The sequence below is a fragment of the Natator depressus genome, chromosome 4 (genome assembly GCF_965152275.1).
Source record: "Natator depressus isolate rNatDep1 chromosome 4, rNatDep2.hap1, whole genome shotgun sequence".
In the NCBI taxonomy this organism is placed as follows: Eukaryota; Metazoa; Chordata; order Testudines; family Cheloniidae; genus Natator; species Natator depressus.
Window position 1 is genome coordinate 24,185,190 of NC_134237.1, and position 18,546 is coordinate 24,203,735.

Genomic DNA, 18,546 nt, shown 5'->3' on the forward strand with positions numbered 1-18,546 from the left:
CTATGTCAATTGGGAGAAAGTACTGAGAGGTTGGGAGGAAGCACATTGCTTGCAGATGTTGTCTGGTACTGTGGCCAATCCCTCTTGCAACAGCAGGGCAGGCCAGGTGTCCTGAATGCATTTCTGTAGCTGTGCAGGGATGGGATAGAAGAAGAAATTGCAGCATGTTTTTCAGGCATGGGATCTGCTAGTGAAACAATGGGTGTTGTACAGGGCAGGCATTTTAAAGATTCTGTCACTTAGGAAGACCCCTTCCCTCTTTACTCCTAATGTTGCAATGAGAAGGTTCCATGGCAGTTGGGAATGACAGTTGGGGAGTGCCAGTTGTCTCCTTCTGACTGACTAACCTCATTGTTTATTTAGCACCAACAATGTGGAGTAAAAAAGACAAAGCTAACAGTAGTGCCAAAGGAGGGAGAAGAGCTGCTGCTGTCATAAGGCCCCAGGGAGGACCAGAAAAAGACATATTATGATGTAGTCAGAAGTATCTAGTTTCAGGGGGTTAGTTAATTTTGTTTTCTCCATGCTAATATAAAAGAGAGGAGTATGTTTGCACTTTTGTATTAAAAAAAAAAAAAAAAAAAAGCAGTGGAGGAATTATGGGTAATGGATGGCCCCCCAGCGCAGTTCCAATTTTCCAACTGTGCCATGCCCGGTGGCCTTAGGATCACCAGTTGTCGACCAGAACATGCAATCGAAAAAGGCAGCTGGCATCTCCAGTCGGCACAGTGGCCTGGGGCATTAAAAGCCCAGGTGCCACTGCAGCGGGGCTAAGGCAGGTTCATCCCTACCTGAGCTAGGGCACCACGCTGTGCCCTGGAAATGAAGAGCCGGTCTGGCTCCTTGGGAGGGGGGTTATGGGGCTCCAGATGTTGTCCCCACCCTGGGCACTGGCTTCACACTCCCATTGGCTGGGAACCCCTTGCCCCCGCCCTGAAACCCCCCCCCCCCCAATCCCTGGCCCTAGCTCAGAGCCCATGTCCCCTCCTGCACCACAACCATGACCCCCTCCAAACCCGGAGCTCCCTTTTGCACTGCAGAGCCTGTACCCCCAGCCCAAGGCCCTCACCCCCCTGCCCCAGCTCCTGCCTCCCACTCCCTGAACCCCTCATCCATGGGCCCACCCCAGGGCCGTCACCCTCCTGCCCCAATCCCTGCCTCCCACTCCCTGAACCCCTCATTTGTGTCCCCACCCCAGGGTGCTCACCCCCCTTCCCCAACTCCTGCCTCTCACTCCCTGAACCCCTCATCTGTGGCCCCACCCCAGGGCCCTCACCCTCTTCTGCACCACACCCCCCTGCCTCAACCCGCAGCCCCCTCCCACATTCCAAATCCCTTGGCCCCAGCCTGAAGCCCCCTCCTGTACCCTGGAGCCTGCACCCCCCTTTAGAGCCCCCACACGCCCCTGTACCCCCACCCCCTGCCCGAGCCTGGTGCAAGGGAACGAGGGCGGGGGAGACCAAGCCAGGGAGGGAGAAGGCAGGGCGTGGGGCGGGGCCGTGGGGGAAGGGGCGGGGCCAGGAGGCTGGGTTTCGCGCCAATAGGAAGTTGGCAAGCCGCGGTGAGCGTCTCCGCAGCCCCGCGGGGCAGAGGGACACGCGGGTGTCACGTTGCTCACGTGCGGCCGGCAGAGATTGTACCGTGTCTGAGGCAGGGAGCGGGGGTTTGAAGTTCACCAGTTGAGTAGGTGGGAGAGGAGGGGCTGCTGCTTGCGCGACGCGGGCTCTGGCTGGAGGGGGAGCAGAGCAGGGCTCCCGCACGGCAGGTTGCCGGGGGGGGGGGCAGGAGTTAGTGTTTGCTGCCGCAGGGGCTGGCGCCGTCCCCGCAGCAGCGACGTGAGGGCCGCCGCTCTGCGGGGGAGCGCAGGGAGCTCACTCCCATCCCACCGCGACCCAGGAGCAGCGCCGGGGCCGCTCTGCGGGCTGGACAGAGTCCCCGGGAAGCCGGCGGAGGCCCGCCCTTGAAGGGGCGGGGTGGGTGGTGCGCAGTGGCGCGCGCGCGCTCCCCAGAGGCCGGCAGGCGAAGGGGCTGCTGGGAAGCGGTGAAGTCATCATGAAGCGCGCCGCTGTCGCCGCCCTCTGACGCTACCGCCGCGCTTTGCCTCCGAAAAGGGTCCTCTGCCACCGCTGCCCCCGCCCCCGCCCTGCTGCCCCCGCGCCGGTGGGTACCTGGGGAGGCCGCGGCGGGGGCGCTGCTGGTGCCTCTGCGCCCGCGTTCGCCCGGGCAGGGTTATCCGGGACTCGGCGGGCTGAGCCGCTTCCAGTTTCCGCTTCACCCTCCTCCCCTTCCCCGCCTGCATCATTGGTCCCTCCTCGCCCGCCTCCTTTTTGTCTTTGTCAGCCAGGTGGCTCTGCCCGGGTGAGACAGGTGCGGGCTGGGGGCGCTGGATGGGGACCTCTCCTGTCCTCTCGGGGAGCGGATTGGGGGTCGGGAGGGGATGGACTGGACTCCCGCGTCGCCTTTCCTTGTGTAATGTATTACATTGTCCCTCTCCACATGGGCTTGTTTTCTCCTTGTCTCCGGGCCAAGGCCTGTCCCGGGCCATGCTGGGTGGAGGGCAGGGCGAATAACCCCTCGTTTTTTTCCTTCTGTAGCAGTTTCTGTGTGTTCGTTTGTTGTCTTCATGCCTTTTGGTTTTGAGTAAGCCATGGGTGATTGTCTTCCCTCCTTTCCCCCACAGAGACTGTAGAATCAGTCCTGTCTCCTCTCTTGCAGACAGCAGCAGGAGCTATAGGCTGAGATTATGAGTCTGTTTAATCTGGACCGCTTTCGCTTTGAGAAGAAGTCTAAAAAAGTGGAACAGGAAAATCCACCTCCTTCTCTTCCCATAGCTGAGCTAGCAGCTGCTCCTTCTGCTGCAGCAGACAGTGTTGCTGCTGCTGCTGGTGGCGGCGGCGGTGGTGATGATGAGGTTACAGATGACAGCAGCAGGCCAGATACTCCAACATCAGATGTGACCGAGAAAACTGGTGAGTCGTGTTAAATTTGTGTCTCGCACAAACACGTTGATAATGTTTTTATAAGAGTAAAGCATCTGCCCCACTTACAGCTTTTCTTCAGAACTCCCCCTTTCCAAATACCACTATTCCATGATAACTGCCTTCAAAGCATCAGACTCTGCCATAACATTTTCTTCTATAAAAGTGAATAGAGGACTGAATCAGGATTTAAAAGGTCAGGCTTGGAGCCTGCTGAGAACCAGTAATAAAGTGCTTCATTGACTAAGGCTAACCCAAATCTGACCATTTTTAAAACATGTTGCCCTTCCTTTTGTATAAACATTTCCATTGTAACTGGAAGCATTTTTATATTTAACATTGTACACGTGTTCTCTCTCTCTCTCTCTCAAGGAAAGTATCCTTGAACCTCCAAAAACCAGAAGATGTGATATCCCCTATATACATCACTATGCAGATCTAACTTATCTATGGAGTACTTTTAATACTACAGTGATGTGTGCTGTACAACTCCTTAATCTCTCTGCTGCTCAGTTACCACCCTCTGCCCATCACATAGTCTTTTTCAACATCATCCATCAGCACCCCCTTGCAACTTGGCATGCAGCCTTTCCATGATGTCAGTGCATCAACGTTGATGACTTTTTCCTGTGCTCTTAGTCCTCTCTTCCCTTGTTCCTTTGATATGGTTGATTCTCTCTCCATATTTGACTCTCCTCTATCCTTGACTCTTTTGCTCCTCTTCCATCAAATGCTCTGCGTTGTCTACTTCCAGCTTTGGCTCCCGCCAGTACCAGCTTCCTGCCCTTGCAGAAATTTTATGCTGAGGGTAATTTCCTCCAGTACATATCTGTTCTCTCTTCCTTCACTTCTGTCAGCTTCCTAGTTAAACAGCTGTACTTCTCCAATGTAATTGAATCCCAGCTGCCTTTTTATCACCTTTAATTCACTCCTCAAACAGTTCTGTCCTCCTGCATTCACTTTTCCACACAGGATCTCACTGATTTCTTGGACGAGAAAATGGACAAAATATGGTGTGAGTTCCTCTTTTTCTTACAGCTCTTTCCTCCATCTCTGCTATTACTGATACAGAAGTTTCTCATCTGCTCACCTCCTCTAACCCCTCCACTTGCTACAGTGATACACCTTCCCTTGTGCCAACTCTCATTCTCTCTTACTCTTTTCCATAAACTTTCACTCTTCTATGGCTTTTCACCTTACTACATAAGCATTTTGTAGCCTTGTCATCTTAAAACCCACCCTTTACCCCACTTGCACCAGCAACTGCTGCCCCATTTCCCTTTTTTCTTTAATTTCTAAGCTAATTGAATGTGATATTTACAGCTGCTGTCTGGAATTCATCTCTTCAGTTTCCATCCTACACCCTTTTCAGTCTGGCTTCTGCACCTTGCATTTCACTACAACGACTCTTGTCGAAGTGTCGAATGACATCTTCCTAACCAAAGCTCAGAACTAATACTCCATCCTTAATCTCCTTTGTCTGTCAGCTGCCTTTAACAGTCTACCATGCTCTTCATTTTCTTGAAATCTTGTCCTCCTTTGGCTTCTAGGGTTGTGTCTCTCTTGGTTCTCTTTCCTCTGTTTCAGTCACTCCTTCTGACTTCTTTGGAGCTCTTAAACTCCCCCCCAACCCCACTTCTGAGTCCTTCCCATTTCCTTCTTTGTGGATGATCACACCAAGCTTACCTGTTGCTCGGGCTTCTAACTTGGGCATTGTCTTTGATTAGGATTTCTTTCCAGATCCTCACATCCAGGCTAGGTCTAAATCTTGCCTAATATTTCTTTATAACATTGCTATAATACTGCTGTGCCTATCCATACACAACAGCTAAAATTCTTATCCAAGCACTTACCTTGTATCTTGAATACGGCAAAATCCTTTTCGCTGGGCTTGACTACTGTCTTGCTTATATCTATTCAGAATACTGCTACAAAATATTTTTCCTAGTCCATTGATTTGGCACGTCACTCCTCTCTTTGCATCCCTCTGTTGCTTCCCTGTTATCTGTTGCATCAAAACATAAGCCACTTGTCTTCACTCTCAAAGCCCTTTATGACCTATCTCCATTCTACTTGCCATCTCTCATTCGCTGTTAAAGTTGACTATTCCCCCTCGTGAATCAATGATGTCAGCCTTCGTTGCCCATTCCTTACCTTTTCAAACAACCACCTTTGTGATTTTTCCCATGCTGCACTTCCGATATGGGAGGAGTTCTCTGTAGGCATCTAGAAAACTATTATCTTTCTTCAGTATCCTCCATTGCCATGATTCCTACAAAAACCTTAACTGCTAGACTGCTGGTGTGCAGAGACCACTGCCTATTGTGCTGACTAATATTGTCTCATTGTATCCTTGTACGCACTATCAGTCTGTTAGTCTGTCTGTTATCTTAGGCTTGGGTCAGGTCTGCACTTAAAACGCTCTTTGGTGCAGTAGCGCTTTAATGAAGACACTCTATACCGATGGGAAAGCTCTCGCCCGTCGGTGTAGTTAATCTACCTCCAGGACAGGCGGTAACTATGTCAGTGGGAGAAGCTTTCCCATCCTCATAGCACTACCTACGCTGGCACTTAGGTCAGCATAACTACATTGTTCACAGGTGTGGATTGTGCAAACCCCTGAGACATGTAGTTATACCGAAAGTAATTCCGGAGTGGAGACCTGGCCTCAGATGGTAAATTCTGTGGGGCTGGATTGTCTTTTTGTTCTGTGTTCGTACATGATCCATGACTAGGCATCCTGTGTGCTGTAGGGGGTGGTAAGAATGTAAGCTTTGAGCGGTGGCCCAGAGAATAGTTTATCTGATCAGGTTGCCAACTTCATTTCTATTTGGATCAAGTCTTCAGATTAATCAGTGAAGTCTATTGAGCTATCATAATAGTTGTTAATTAAAAAAATCAGTCAGTTTAATAATCACATCTACTTCTGAAACGGTTGTACTGTCTAATATTAACAGTCATCTTATATTTAAAGGGAAAGATTAAAGGAAAAAGTGTGTTCTCCTTTTTTTTAGTTTTTTCTTTGTATTTTAGCCTGAGTCAGTATTTCCACTTGAATCAGTCTGTTTTTACTGGTTGTAGGGCTTTTGTGTCGCACCCACATAGAGAAGAGAGAAAGGACATGTATTATTGAAAGCACAGAAAGTGGCATGGGATTTAAGGGCAGATGAGGTATCCAAAACTTCTTAACTTATTTTCAGTTAATTAATTTTCAAGTAGACTCTGGACCCTAAACCCTGTCTGTTTAAGGGAGAAATAATTTGAAAGCTACTGTGCACACACAACAGTTTCCCTCCCTCCAGGCTTCATAATATTCTTGGATTAGCATATAGACGGTGCGTGCATATGCAGTCGCTACACTAATGCAGGGCTTTGAAACTCAGGACAGCAATCTTGATTTGGTCTCTGTAGAATGTATAGCCAATGCCAAGTGTGGTGTATAAGAATACATGTTCCCGGTGACCTCTGTTGGTGAGTAGATGGGCTGTTGGTTTCTCAACTAGTTGGCTTTCTCGTGGCATTAGGCTTCATTCATAGGTATAGAGAATGGCAATAGTTAAGCCAGTTGTTACAAAAGCATGGCGCTCTCTGGACAGATGAGAGTCAAATGGGTGCAGTCTTCTGGCCAGATGCAGATGAAATGTGGGTGTTTATGTAACCAGCTTCATTTGGGTAAGCAAGTACAGTGTTATGTCTGAGAGCAGCAGACCATTGTAACAATCCAAGGACTCATGCCTTTGATAGATGGAGTTGTTACAAACCAGGGAAGTACTTTAAAATGCATGTCTCTTCCTACCAGCATAACTTTAGGCTCGTCTGTGTTGAGCTTTGGTCAGCTGCTCTTAATCCAGATATTTTCTGCAATATATTGCAGATTTCTCAATATGGCAAAGTTTGACACGGAGATTTAGTGTTAGGTTTTTGCTACTGCCACTTCAGCCTGTTCTGTCTCACTAGCATTCCCAGTGGCTTCGTGTAGATGTTGAATTCAAAGGAGGGAACTGAGCCATGCAGCTGTTTTGTGCTTCTCCTGTGTTTGTATGTTCATATATTAATTATCAAATAGGGCTGTCAAGCAATTAAAAAAAGTAATCGCGTTATTAAACAATAATAGAATACTATTTATTTTAAAATATTTTTGGATGTTTTCTCCATTTTCAAATATGTTGATTTCAATTAAAACACAGAATACGAAGTGTACAGTGCAAACTTTATTTTTGATTAAAAGTATTTGCACTGTAAAAACAAAACAAAACCCAAAAGAAATAGTAATTTTCAATTCCCCCATTACAAGTACTGTAGTGCAATCTCTTTACTATGAAAGTTGAACTTACAAATGTAGCACTATGTACAAAAAATAACTTTTATTTTTTAATTCAATGTAAAATTTTAGCACCTGCAAGTCTACTCGGTCCTACTTCCTACACTCAGACAAGCAAGTTTGTTTACATTTTCAGGAGATAATGCTGCCCGCTTCTCGTTTACAATGTCACCTGAAAGTGCAAACAGGCGTTAGCATGGCATTGTAGTTGGCATTGCAAGCTATTTTCATGCCAGATGTGCCAAAGATTCATATGCCCCTTCGTGCTTCAGCCACCATTCCAGAGGACTTGCATCCATACTGATGACAGATTCTGCTCGATAACGATCCACAGCAGTGCAGACCAAAACATGTTCATTTTCAACATCTGAGTCAAGATGCCACCGGCAGAAGGTTGATTTTCTTTTTTTGGTGGTTTGGGTTCTTTAATTTCCGTATTGGAGTGTTGCTCTTTTAAGGCTTCTGGAAGCATGCTCCACACCTCGTCCATGTCAGATTTTGAAAGGCACATCAGATTCTTAAACCTTTGGATCGAGTGTTGTAGTTATCTTTAGAAATCTCGCATTTGTACCTTTTTGCATTTTGTCAGATCTGCAATGAAAGTGTTCTTAAAATGAACAACATGTGCTGGGTCATCATCCGAGACTGCTGCAACTTAAAATATATGGCAGAATGTGGGTAAAACAGAGCAGGAGATGTATAATTCACTTCCAAGGAGTTCAGTCACAAATTTAATTAACCCATTTTTTAAACAAATGTCATCAACATGGAAGCATGTCCTCTGGAATGGTAGCCGAAGGATGAAGGATGTACGAATGCTCAGCATATCTGGCACCTAAATACCTTGCAATGCCTGCCACAAAAGTGCCATGTGAAAGCTTGCTTGTTTTCACTTGGAGGTGACAGTGTAAATAAGCGGGCAGCATTATCTCCCATAAGTGTAAACAAACTTATTTCTGCTGGTGTTGGCTGAACAAGAAATAGGATTGAGTGGAGTTGTAGGCTATAAAGTTTTACATTGTTTGTTTTGTTTTTGAATGCAGTTATATAACACACACACACAAAAAATCTACATTTGTAAGTTGTACTTTCAGGATAAAGAGATTGCACTACAGTACTTCTATGAGGTGAATTGAAAAATACGATTTCACTTATAATTACAGTGCAAATATTTGTAATAAAAATAATAGCACTGTACATTTGGTATTCTATGTTGTAACAGAAATCAATGTTTGAAAATGTAGAAAAATATTTATTACATTTCAGTTGGTATTCTACTGTTCAGCAGTGCAATTAAAACAGCGATTAATCACAATTACTTTTTTAAAATCATGATTAATTTTTTTTTTAGTTAATCGTGTGAGTTAACTGCGATTAATCGACAGCCCTATTATCAAATACAGGACTAGTGTGACTTTAAGCAATGTTTTGGATAGCCGTTCTGCACATGGCGTAAGTTGTATTTTCACTTGCTCCCCTCTGTAAACTTCTGTATAGGGGGTATTTAAGGTATAGAAACCAGCTGTGTAAAGTACAACAGATTGTGTACTCACAGATACGAGCAGACATTCAGTGTGGCAGAAGGAGTTTTGGGGGATGTATTAGTGCATAGGCATTGGCTGCAGTAATGCATGCACTGAGAGCTAGTACCCTAGATTGGTGATGTCTAGGCTTTCTAAAGTCCACTAATGGTTTAAAAATAAACTGTGTTTGTTTTTAAGGTAGGTTTTTTCCCCAGAGATTAAGATATTGCATTACATACAATATTGTATCTTATTTAAAACAATTATTTTTCAGTCTTGACAGTATCCTTTGTAAGTGACCTAATTGTCTAGTTTCTTTTATGCCTGGGTTACGTCAGCTGAAAAATATTCTTTTCCACAAATGAATTGAGCAATGCGTGCCTTATTTGTGCAAGTGTATTTTAATTCCATCCCTAGTTCCCTCTTCTTTCCAGTCTTTTCCCACCACCTTGACTCGAAACGAAATTTGAAAGCTCAGCGGCTTGCACAGGATAAATAGATGTCATTATTCTGGGGCATAAAGGGGAAAAAAAATTATTTTCAGATCCTAGGTTGAGTTTCCAGGTCCTGCGCTAGAAAAGTATCTTTTTATTTGGAAAGTAAGCACACTTTAATCTGGAAAGGAGTGATATAAATGTGGTCTCCCTGATGCTTTTCTTAAAAAGGAACTGTGCTGTCAGTCCATTATCAAAACTCATCACCTCCAAGAGGCTTGTAATTTTAGTCATTAACATTTTAAAAACAACAATCCTCAAAGCGCCAAGCTTCTAAACAATCATAATGTCTTTGTCCTTGGCGATCCCCTCTTCCTAGTCCCATTTGTGTTTTCATGTTACTTTTCTAAATTTAGACTGTAAACTCTACTCCTGAGGGAATTCTGCGCCACTGTGCATGCGCAGAATTCATGTCTCCAACAGATTGATATATTTTTTTGCTTCCCTGCAGAAAAATGTCTTTCTGATGGGGAAGCAAAGGGAAGCCACGAGCGGTCACGCAGCCCTCCCCAGCCGTGCAGGTGCGTCATTTTGGGCACCCAGACTAGCCAGCAGGGAAGTAAATCACAGCGGGGGAGGCGTTGTGTTTGCTGGAGACACTCTAGCTGCTGGCTCCTATCCTGCGCTGGGCTCAGCTGGTAATCCCAGCTGGGCTGAGGACTGGGGAGGACTTGCTCTTCCTCCTCAAGGTATGTACGGGGCTGGGACAAAGCCACCCCCAGATATCTTCCATGGCTGCAGGATGCTGTGCCTCCCCCTGCTTCCTGCTCTCATCGCTACTCAGCTGCAGGGGGAGGAGGGTCACTTTACGGGGAACTGCCCCCCTATCTGCCCAGCCCCCCTGCTGAGCCTCAACAACCCTCCTCCCCCTTGCATCTGGAGCCCCCCGCCGAGCCTCAACCCCCTGCACCCAGAGCCCTCTTGAATTCTGCCAGGCTGAGCCTGCCAGCCCACACCTCATGTGTCTGGTACAGAGGGACAGGGCTCTGGGATGTGTTTGGGGTAGGCCATATCCTTGCGCTGTGTCAGGGTTGGGTGCAGCTTCACCACCGAGTTCATGTGCCAGAGGGGTGGCCTGCAGGGTGATCTCCAACCTCTGTTCAGCTGGTGTTCTATGCTCCCCACTGCTATGCCGGAACCGCCACGTTTACTTATTGACAAATACGATTTGCAGAATTTTATAATACTCTGTGCAAAATTTGTAATTTTTTTTGCATAGATCTCCCTCTGGAGTACAGTAGGGAGCCTGTCTCTACTTGATAATGTGCCATGCATATCTGTGGAGCTATAGAAGTAATATTTCTTGTGTTGATGCTGATACTAAACCCAATACAGATCTCAAGTTTGTAATGCTTTTCAATTTTATGCTACCTTCGTAATTTGTTCTTTTAGTGTTGTAGAATTTTGTGTTGACAATGCATATTGACTGCGGTGTAGAAGGAAGGAAGAGGGGATTGGTTTTTGTCAGCTGAGTTTTTGAATGTATGGGCAGATGGGGTGGTGTTCACCAGGAATCAGTTGAAGCTTCTTGCATTAGGAAGAGGATACGTCCTACTCCTTGACCCCTTGTGAATAGACAACTGGCTAGAAATTCTTTTGGGGGACTTGAACTAGTCTACCATCATGTCAACCCTTGACAACAACCAGACATTTCCCTGCTCTCCTAGCATCTGCAGCTGCGTCCCTTAATGGCAGATAGGCATATAGCTGTATTGTTCGGCTAAAATCATCAGCAGTGAAAGATAAGAATATTGACATGCAGGTTGAACCTTTCTAGTCCGGCACCCTCGGGACCTGACTGGTGCCAACCAGAGAATTTGCCAAACCACGGGAGGTCAGTATTGTAGCGAGTGGGTCTCCTTTTATTTTTATATCGCCAAGGCGATTAAACGGAACAACGCTTGCAATGCTGCCTAGCCAAGGCTTACCGGTTCTCTTCATAACCAAGTGGTATTGTTGTTACACAGTTTTACTATATTGGCACAAGGAAATAAGTAGATAAAGCATAAAAAACATAAAATAAACTCATGCGGGACCACAGATGTTGCCACACCAGAGGATGCTGGACTAGAGCGGTTCAGCCTGTATAAACTCTGTCATTAAAATGAGAGTTAACCCTAATTTGAGCAACAGCAGAAATGCCAACCCTCCCTAATTTTCAGATATCCTCCTGATTTTTTTAACCTGTAATTATGAAATTACTAATTCAGGCTTAAGCCTACTAATTTTACAAGCACATGTTAATTGATATGCAATTTTAAAGTAAAGTATAAAAGTAAAAAAGTAAAGTAAAAAACCCCACACTGGATTATGTAGCGGGATCCACACAGGGCAGTTGGAGTGCAATGTGCATCCTGGGACCAGTGAATACAACATCCAAGCCCCACTGATAGTTGCTGCGGCTTGTCTCCTATCAGACCCTCACTGCACAGTCTGCAGGGCAGGAGAAGGCAGCGCCGAAGGGGAGAAAGGCATGTGAGAGAGGAGGGAGGAGAGAATGAAAATCATCCCTGGCAAGAGGTCCAGGTCTGGGACTGGTGAAGGTAATTAAAAGACCTAGGTGGCATAGGAAGGCAGCTTTCCTAGGGCCTGTCCTCCCCTTCTTCCTGTTTGGGGTGCAGGTGGGGAGCACCACAGGGGTGGCTTGGTGGCCCAGATGTGTCCCCCTCCCTTTGGCTAACAAATGGGGAAAAAGGGGGAGCGGTTCTAGTTTTTCCAAGGGAGGGGTGAAAGAGAGAGCTCCAGGCAACCTCCCTAGCTTTTTTCATAAACCTCCCTAAAAGTCTCAGAGCAAGGTTGACATCTCTGCTGCTGTTACCAGCTGCTTGCAGATTCATGAAGCCACTGTTGTGGTTTCTATTTCCCATTTGGGTACCCTATTGCTGTCATGCTGTCTAAAAACTTTTTTAAAACGAAAGCTTATATTTTGCAGTCAAATTTCACAGTGTAGTTGGGATTCTGCAGTCTCCTACTTGACAGCAGAAGGCTGGAAAGCACAGGTTCCTGCATGTGTGTGCGCCATTTGAATCGACACTAGCTAGCCTGAATTTCCAAAGCTTTTCTGTTTAATAATACTTTTTATATCGGATGAAGCGTCATAAGATTGGCACGTAACAGTTCCTGTAGAGTGAACAGTTGCATGTAGAAAAAATTGTCACTGGAGGAAACAAGTATATCACAAAATGATAGTTTGATAGAGATCAAACTTCTGGCAGTAAATCAAAGGGCAAGTCTATCCTTCAGCACTACATTGGCACAGCTGCACTACTGTAGTGCATCTGGTGAAGACTTGCTATGCCAACGGGAGAGCTCTCTCCCACTGGCATAATTATTCCACCTCGGTGAGAAGTGGAAGCTATGTTGGTGGGAGAAGGCCTGTTGCTGACACAGTGCCAATATGGGCATCGCGAAGCTTGTCTCTCGAGGATGGGGTGTGGGGAGAGCTTTTTCCCACCCCGAGCGATGTACGCTATATTGACTTAGGGTGTAGTGTAGACCCGCTCTAAGTTTTGCTACAAGTCTAAACGTTCCAGAGAATTTTATCAGTTTGATAAAACAAGAGTTTCTCTGCTGAAGCAGAATTCCAGAAAATGAACATGTTTTCTATTTTTACTTTTAATTTAGTGAGAAGAGTGGATTGTTGCCTCATCTTTTAGCTATGCACAAGGTCATCCTCCACAAGAAGAGCTTTCTTCCTTTTTTCATCTCAGTGGACAAATGCCAGGAATGATACAAACCTTTTTTTTTTTTTTCCTTTTGTATTCACATATTCCAATGTTATCTTAAATCCTGTGGCCTTTCAATAGCTGTTAGACCTTGGCCCATGCAAAGGTTACATTTTATTAATGGCTGATGACTTAGTTTTCCCCTAGAATATTGAAGGTCCGCTCGTTCAACCCTGCCAGGATCCAAGTTCAAGTTTTTACTTGATTTTTGTAGTGACTCTGCTTTGTTGTACAAAGCCCTGTTATATGTCAGCAATACATTTTACAATTTAATGGGCAGTTTTTCCCCCTCCAGTCTTAAAATTCATACTGTTTTTTAGAAGTTTCCACAGTGTCAGTAAATTGCTTGAGGTCATATATTTAGTTTATCTGAGTTTCTGTCAAATACTGCTACAGTACCTTGCAGGTTATTTTATATTTATTTCCTGCACGGTTGCTTTCTTACAACAGACTCCTTTTGCAGCTGTCATAGTCTCCGCTGCATGCTGTCTCCCTCTTCCTTCAGTCTTGCATGCCTCCAGGGTCTGTAATTTTTGTCATCTTGAAGGAAATCATACAGCTTCTGTCTGAATTTATTCTAGTTGCTTGAGCAGTTTTTTCTAGTTCTGCTCATTTGAAAAAAAAAGAAAGAAAAAGAAGTTTGAGAATATGTAGGTAAGATATGGGGCTTCTACCTCAGATCAGAGTTCTTGAGTGCCACATACACCTCTGCCCCGATATAACGCAGTCCTTGGGAGCCAAAAAATCTTACCGCATTAGAGGTGAAACCACGTTATATCGAACTTGCTATGGAGGGCCAGGTAGGGAAGGCTGTGCCTCCTCAAACAGCCTGGCCCCGCCCCTATCCAATGCCCACCTACTTCCCGCCCCCTGACCGACTGCTCAGAACCCCCGATCCATCCAACCCCCCCTGCTCCCTGTCCCCTGACCTCCCCCCCCTCTCCGAGACCCTCTGCCCCTTATCCAACCGCCCGGCCCCTTAACACGCTGCTCAGAGCAGCGTGTTGGAGCCAACTCTGTGGGTGCTCCGGGGCTGGAGCACCCACTGAGAAAAATTGGTGGGTGCAGAGCACCCACCGGCAGGTCCCTGCCCCAGCTCGCTTCCGCCTCCTCCTCTGAGCGCACCGCCGCTGCTCCGCTTCTCCCGCATTCCTCTCTCCCTCCAAGGCTTGCCGCGAATCAGCTGTTTGGCGCGGCAAGCCTTGGAGGGAGAGAGGAATGGGGGAGAAGCGGAGCAGCAGTGCGCTTGGGGGAGGAGGCAGAGTGGAGGTGATCTGGGGCGGGAAGCCGTTCCTCTGCCTGGCACCCTCCCCCTCCCCCCCTTTCCCGGTTACTTGCTGCGGCCCTCCCCATGCCGCTCCCCAGTTCACCTCCGCTCTGCCTCCTCCTCTGAGCGTGCCGCCACTCCGCTTCTCCCCCATCCCTCCCAGGCTTGCGCAAGCTTAAGGGGGAGGAGGGGAAATGTTTTACTGTGTTATATCCAAATTCGTGTTATATCGGCGTAGAGGTGTAATTCCTATGTATTCTCTGGAAAACCACTTGAAACTGTATTCTCTAACCCAACTGAAAAATGAATACGTGGAAATTCCCACCTATTCCAAGTGCCCATTTTGGTGTGTCATGTAAGGGCAGGTCTATGCTGCTATAAAACGACCGGGGCTGGCCCCTATCAGCTGGTTTGGGTTGCTGGGCTTTAGCAGTGTGGACTGTAACCTGAGTAGGATATACTGGCATGGGAGCTGCCTGAGCAATATCTACCCGACTACAGCTATCTGAAAGAGAACAAAAAGCATAGTGAAATGACATCTACGGCCATGTCTACACTATTTTTTATGTCGGCAAAACTTAGGTCATTCAGGGGTGTGAAAAAACAGCCCATTGAGTGACATAATTTTCACTGGCATAAGTGGTAGTGTGTACAGTGCTATTTTGGTGGGAGAGCTTCTCCTGCTGACAGAGCTACCGCCGCTCATTGAGATGGTTTTATTATGTAGACGGGAGAGCTTTCTGCCATTGGCATAGAGCAGCTGCATGAGCAGTCTTACGTTGGCACTGCTACATCGGTACAGCTGTGCTGCTGTTATACCAATAAAATAAAAACCAGCAGGATATTATGAAAGGGGAAAAGGCAAAATGTCACATTTATTGTGAATACAGAAAGAATCATAGTAAGCAGTTATAGCTATAACATTCCATTCAATTTCGTATTTATTCACACAGTCATTCATACACACACACACAGGTTCTGCAAGGTTGTTATCATAGTTACCAGAGTTGCTCATGCTAAGCCACTGGCCAGGTGGCCTGGACATGAAGAGGGAGCAGGGCCTTGTCAGATGCTCATCTGACGCTCCTGGAAGTTGGTTTGCAGAATCAGACCCCAAAGTTCTCACTTCCTAGAATCCATTTTTATAGGAATTTCTTCCTATGCCAGTCTATGGGAACTGCTTCCTCATGCTGTTGCTGAATTAGTCAGCAGATGGCACATTCCTGATGGCTCCCTGCTGCCAGATGTTATCTTGTTCTTTGGTTCTCCCATTCTTGAGGCTGTTGGGTGGATTCCAGTCTGCCCTCCGGGGGGTCCTCTGGTTATTTCCACTTGACGCCTTCTTCGGCGGATGGACACTGGATTCTTAGGCTGGCACCTCCCTGATCGTTCAGTTCTTATCCACACCAAGCATCCATCCACATACATGCGCTCTCTCTCTCTTTTAATCACAATTGTTAACGAAGTGAGATGAATACAACAAAAGGGTGGGGAGTCTCTGGGTGCTGTTTCTGTTGTTAGAGTATTGCTTTGAGTCTCTCTCTGTGTGAGTAGTTGTTGTTACAAAGAACTGCTTTGAGAACAGAGTCTGTCTTAGAATGTACTAACACAATTAGCAGCTTGCAAGTTTCACACACAGAGGGAGAGAAACAGTACCAAAAACCAAGAGATCTCTTAATTTAAACTGTGGGGAATCAAACTCATTTTTGATTTTAATCATAGATACAGAACTTCTTTAATATGATCCAACACTGTAAGCTCTCGGGTGTAGACACGGCCTAATCTACAGATGTGCTTGTAGTGTAAGTGAACCCACCCTCACCAAATATACCTTAAATCTCAAACGTACTATTCTGTGGTGCTCCAATCACCACTTCCATCATCCGCTCAAGTGAAGGAGTAAAAAGGACTGACTGGAGGCATGGGGAAAGCTTGGCTTGAGTGGAGATCTACTCCCTCTGACCCCATCTTGGCTTTATGCCATTAAAGATTTTAGAAGGAAAGGAGATGTAGGGAGCCATTTGTTTAGCTGGAAAACAGAGCTCAGAGCTGCATTTCTCTACACATGCTCCTTTTGAAATCAAAGGGACTTAATTTCGAACCCAAGAATTAAGGTAGTCTGGGCACTTTTGAGTAGAGTGAAAAGCCACTTGGAATAGTTACATGACATCTGGGGTGGCCCAGAGATCTAGAGTTTGATTCAGAGTCATTGTTCATGTGGAAATTTAAGTCTGCTGTATGCCTCAGCAAATCCAGACCAAGTTGGTCAAGTAATTAATTGGTCAGCCTAACCATGAAGTCACAGGTGTCACAAGGTGGGTTATACACATTTGGCTTGTAACCCAGCAGTTGTTCACTTTAATAGCCATATTCATGTTTTTGAATAGCTTTTGTGTTTAAAGCTATTGGGTATTCAAACATAGGAATTTGGTCAACTAGAGAACTTAAATGAGAAGTCTGCTGATGGAAACCCATGGATTCTGGGGACTCGTGAACACATAATGGTGTGATCTTTATTTGAATAGTCATTGAAAAACATTGAAAGATCATAACTTTTGTGGTGAGGCTTTAGTTGCAATGAAACATTTTGAATTTATATTCTTTTCCTCCATCCTCCAAATGGCTTGTACAGAAGACTCCAGTGTCCCAGAAACCCCAGAAGCAGAGAGGACAAAGAATTTATCATCTTTCAAGAATCGAAGAGGGATACAATTTATTGATGTGTCTTCGGATAGTGAGGATCAAGGACCACCAAAGTGTTCCAGTACAAAACAAGACAGTGTTCCCATGAGCGAGGTGATTGTAATGTAAGTCTTCACCATACCACTCTTCTGTAGTATTCATTATCTTCATTTGTGAGTTCATGAATTTTAATGTTCTACTTTAAAAAAAAAAAGGGGGGGGTGGCATTTCATGTGTGCTGACTAAATGCCATGTTGGTTTTGAGTGTCTCCACCGACCAGGCTGTATTGAGCTTTTGTCTCAAAAAGCTTCACCTCTTTAAAGAGTTGTCTTCCTCTGAGTACTACCTAGTTCACTGGAGAAATCCCAGAATACATGAGTTTCAATGATACGTCTGGTATTTATCACATTATGGGCAATTGTCAGTGAATTCAAGCACCACCAAGAGGATTTCTCAAAATTAAATTCTAAAAGGTTAGCTGAAGTGTTTACATATTGGCTTTTGCTTTAGCTTGCTTGCTGTCATCCCGGTTTTATAGACAGATTAGTTCTCACGTCGTGCCAAAATTGTCGAATGACCAGAGGCCTCAAGTTAATGGAAATTACTCCTTTACTATAGCTTTCAGAAGTCTTCAGAATTGCGCAATGTTTTTCAGTTTCTCTGCCCCTGAGGAAGCACTGTTGATAGATGGTCAGGTGTTCCTTCAGGGCATAATATATAATAAACTTTATATAGTGAAGAGAGTTCAGCACAAAAATAGTTATGCATACATAGCTCGACTTTCACAATTGTTGAATGTATGACGGGTCTTATTGTAGAGACAAGGTGGGTGAAGTGATATCTTTAGTTGGACCAGCTTCTGTTGGTGAGAGAGACAAGCTTTTGAGCCACACAGAGCTCTTCTTCAGGTCTGGGAAAGGTACTCTGGGGATTCCTGTACTGATTTAACTGAACTGGTAGAAAAATCTATTTAGTTAAATCAGTGCAATCCCCCAGTTTGGATAGAGCTGTGTAAGTAACTGACTTTTCATTTTACTGTATGCAATGTAGTTGTAGCGATGTTGGTCTCAGGATATTAGAGAGTCAAGGTGGGTGAGTTAAACATCTTTAATTGGACCAACTTCTGTTGGTGAGAGACAAGCTTTCCAGCCACACAGCTCTTCTTCAGGTCTGGGAAAGGTACTCTGAAGGTTACAGCTAATGGCAATAGGGAACTGATTGTTTAGCGTAAGTAGTTAGCACATACTCTCTGCAGTCAGAGGTTTGAATGGTCCCTTAGAATATGTGCTAACTACTGAAGAGCTGACCTGAAGAGCTCTGTGTCCCTTGAAAGCTTGTGTCTCTCTCTAATAGAAGTTGGTCCAATTAAAGATATTACCTCACTTAACTTGTTTCTCTAATATCTTGGGATTGATATGGCTACAACTACATTGCATGGGTCCTACTGCAGTCAGTGGAAACTGCTAGGTTTTCAGTGCTGTTGAAAAGTAGGTCAAGAATATTTTAAAAAACAAATGGTGAACAGAATGGTGCCTGTTTTCTCCCTCTTCTGTTG

General features: G+C 45.5%; 1 protein-coding gene across 8 annotated transcripts in view; it reads left to right on the forward strand.

Moving 5' to 3' along the window:
* Nucleotides 1-1,543: 1,543 nt before the first annotated feature.
* Nucleotides 1,544-18,546, forward strand: part of SMARCAD1 (SNF2 related chromatin remodeling ATPase with DExD box 1) — a 77,857-nt gene continuing 60,854 nt past the window's right edge. The window contains exons 1-3 of one of the 8 annotated variants that reach the window (XM_074950605.1): nt 1,544-1,561; nt 2,716-2,969; nt 16,941-17,115. In XM_074950605.1, the coding sequence (XP_074806706.1) occupies nt 2,744-2,969; nt 16,941-17,115 (401 nt within the window). In that variant the 5' untranslated portion in view covers nt 1,544-1,561; nt 2,716-2,743. Of the gene's footprint in view, nt 1,688-2,077; nt 2,161-2,240; nt 2,368-2,699; nt 2,970-16,940; nt 17,116-18,546 lie in introns of those variants that run through there. The other 7 variants (XM_074950601.1, XM_074950604.1, XM_074950603.1 and 4 more) reach the window with 7 other exon arrangements.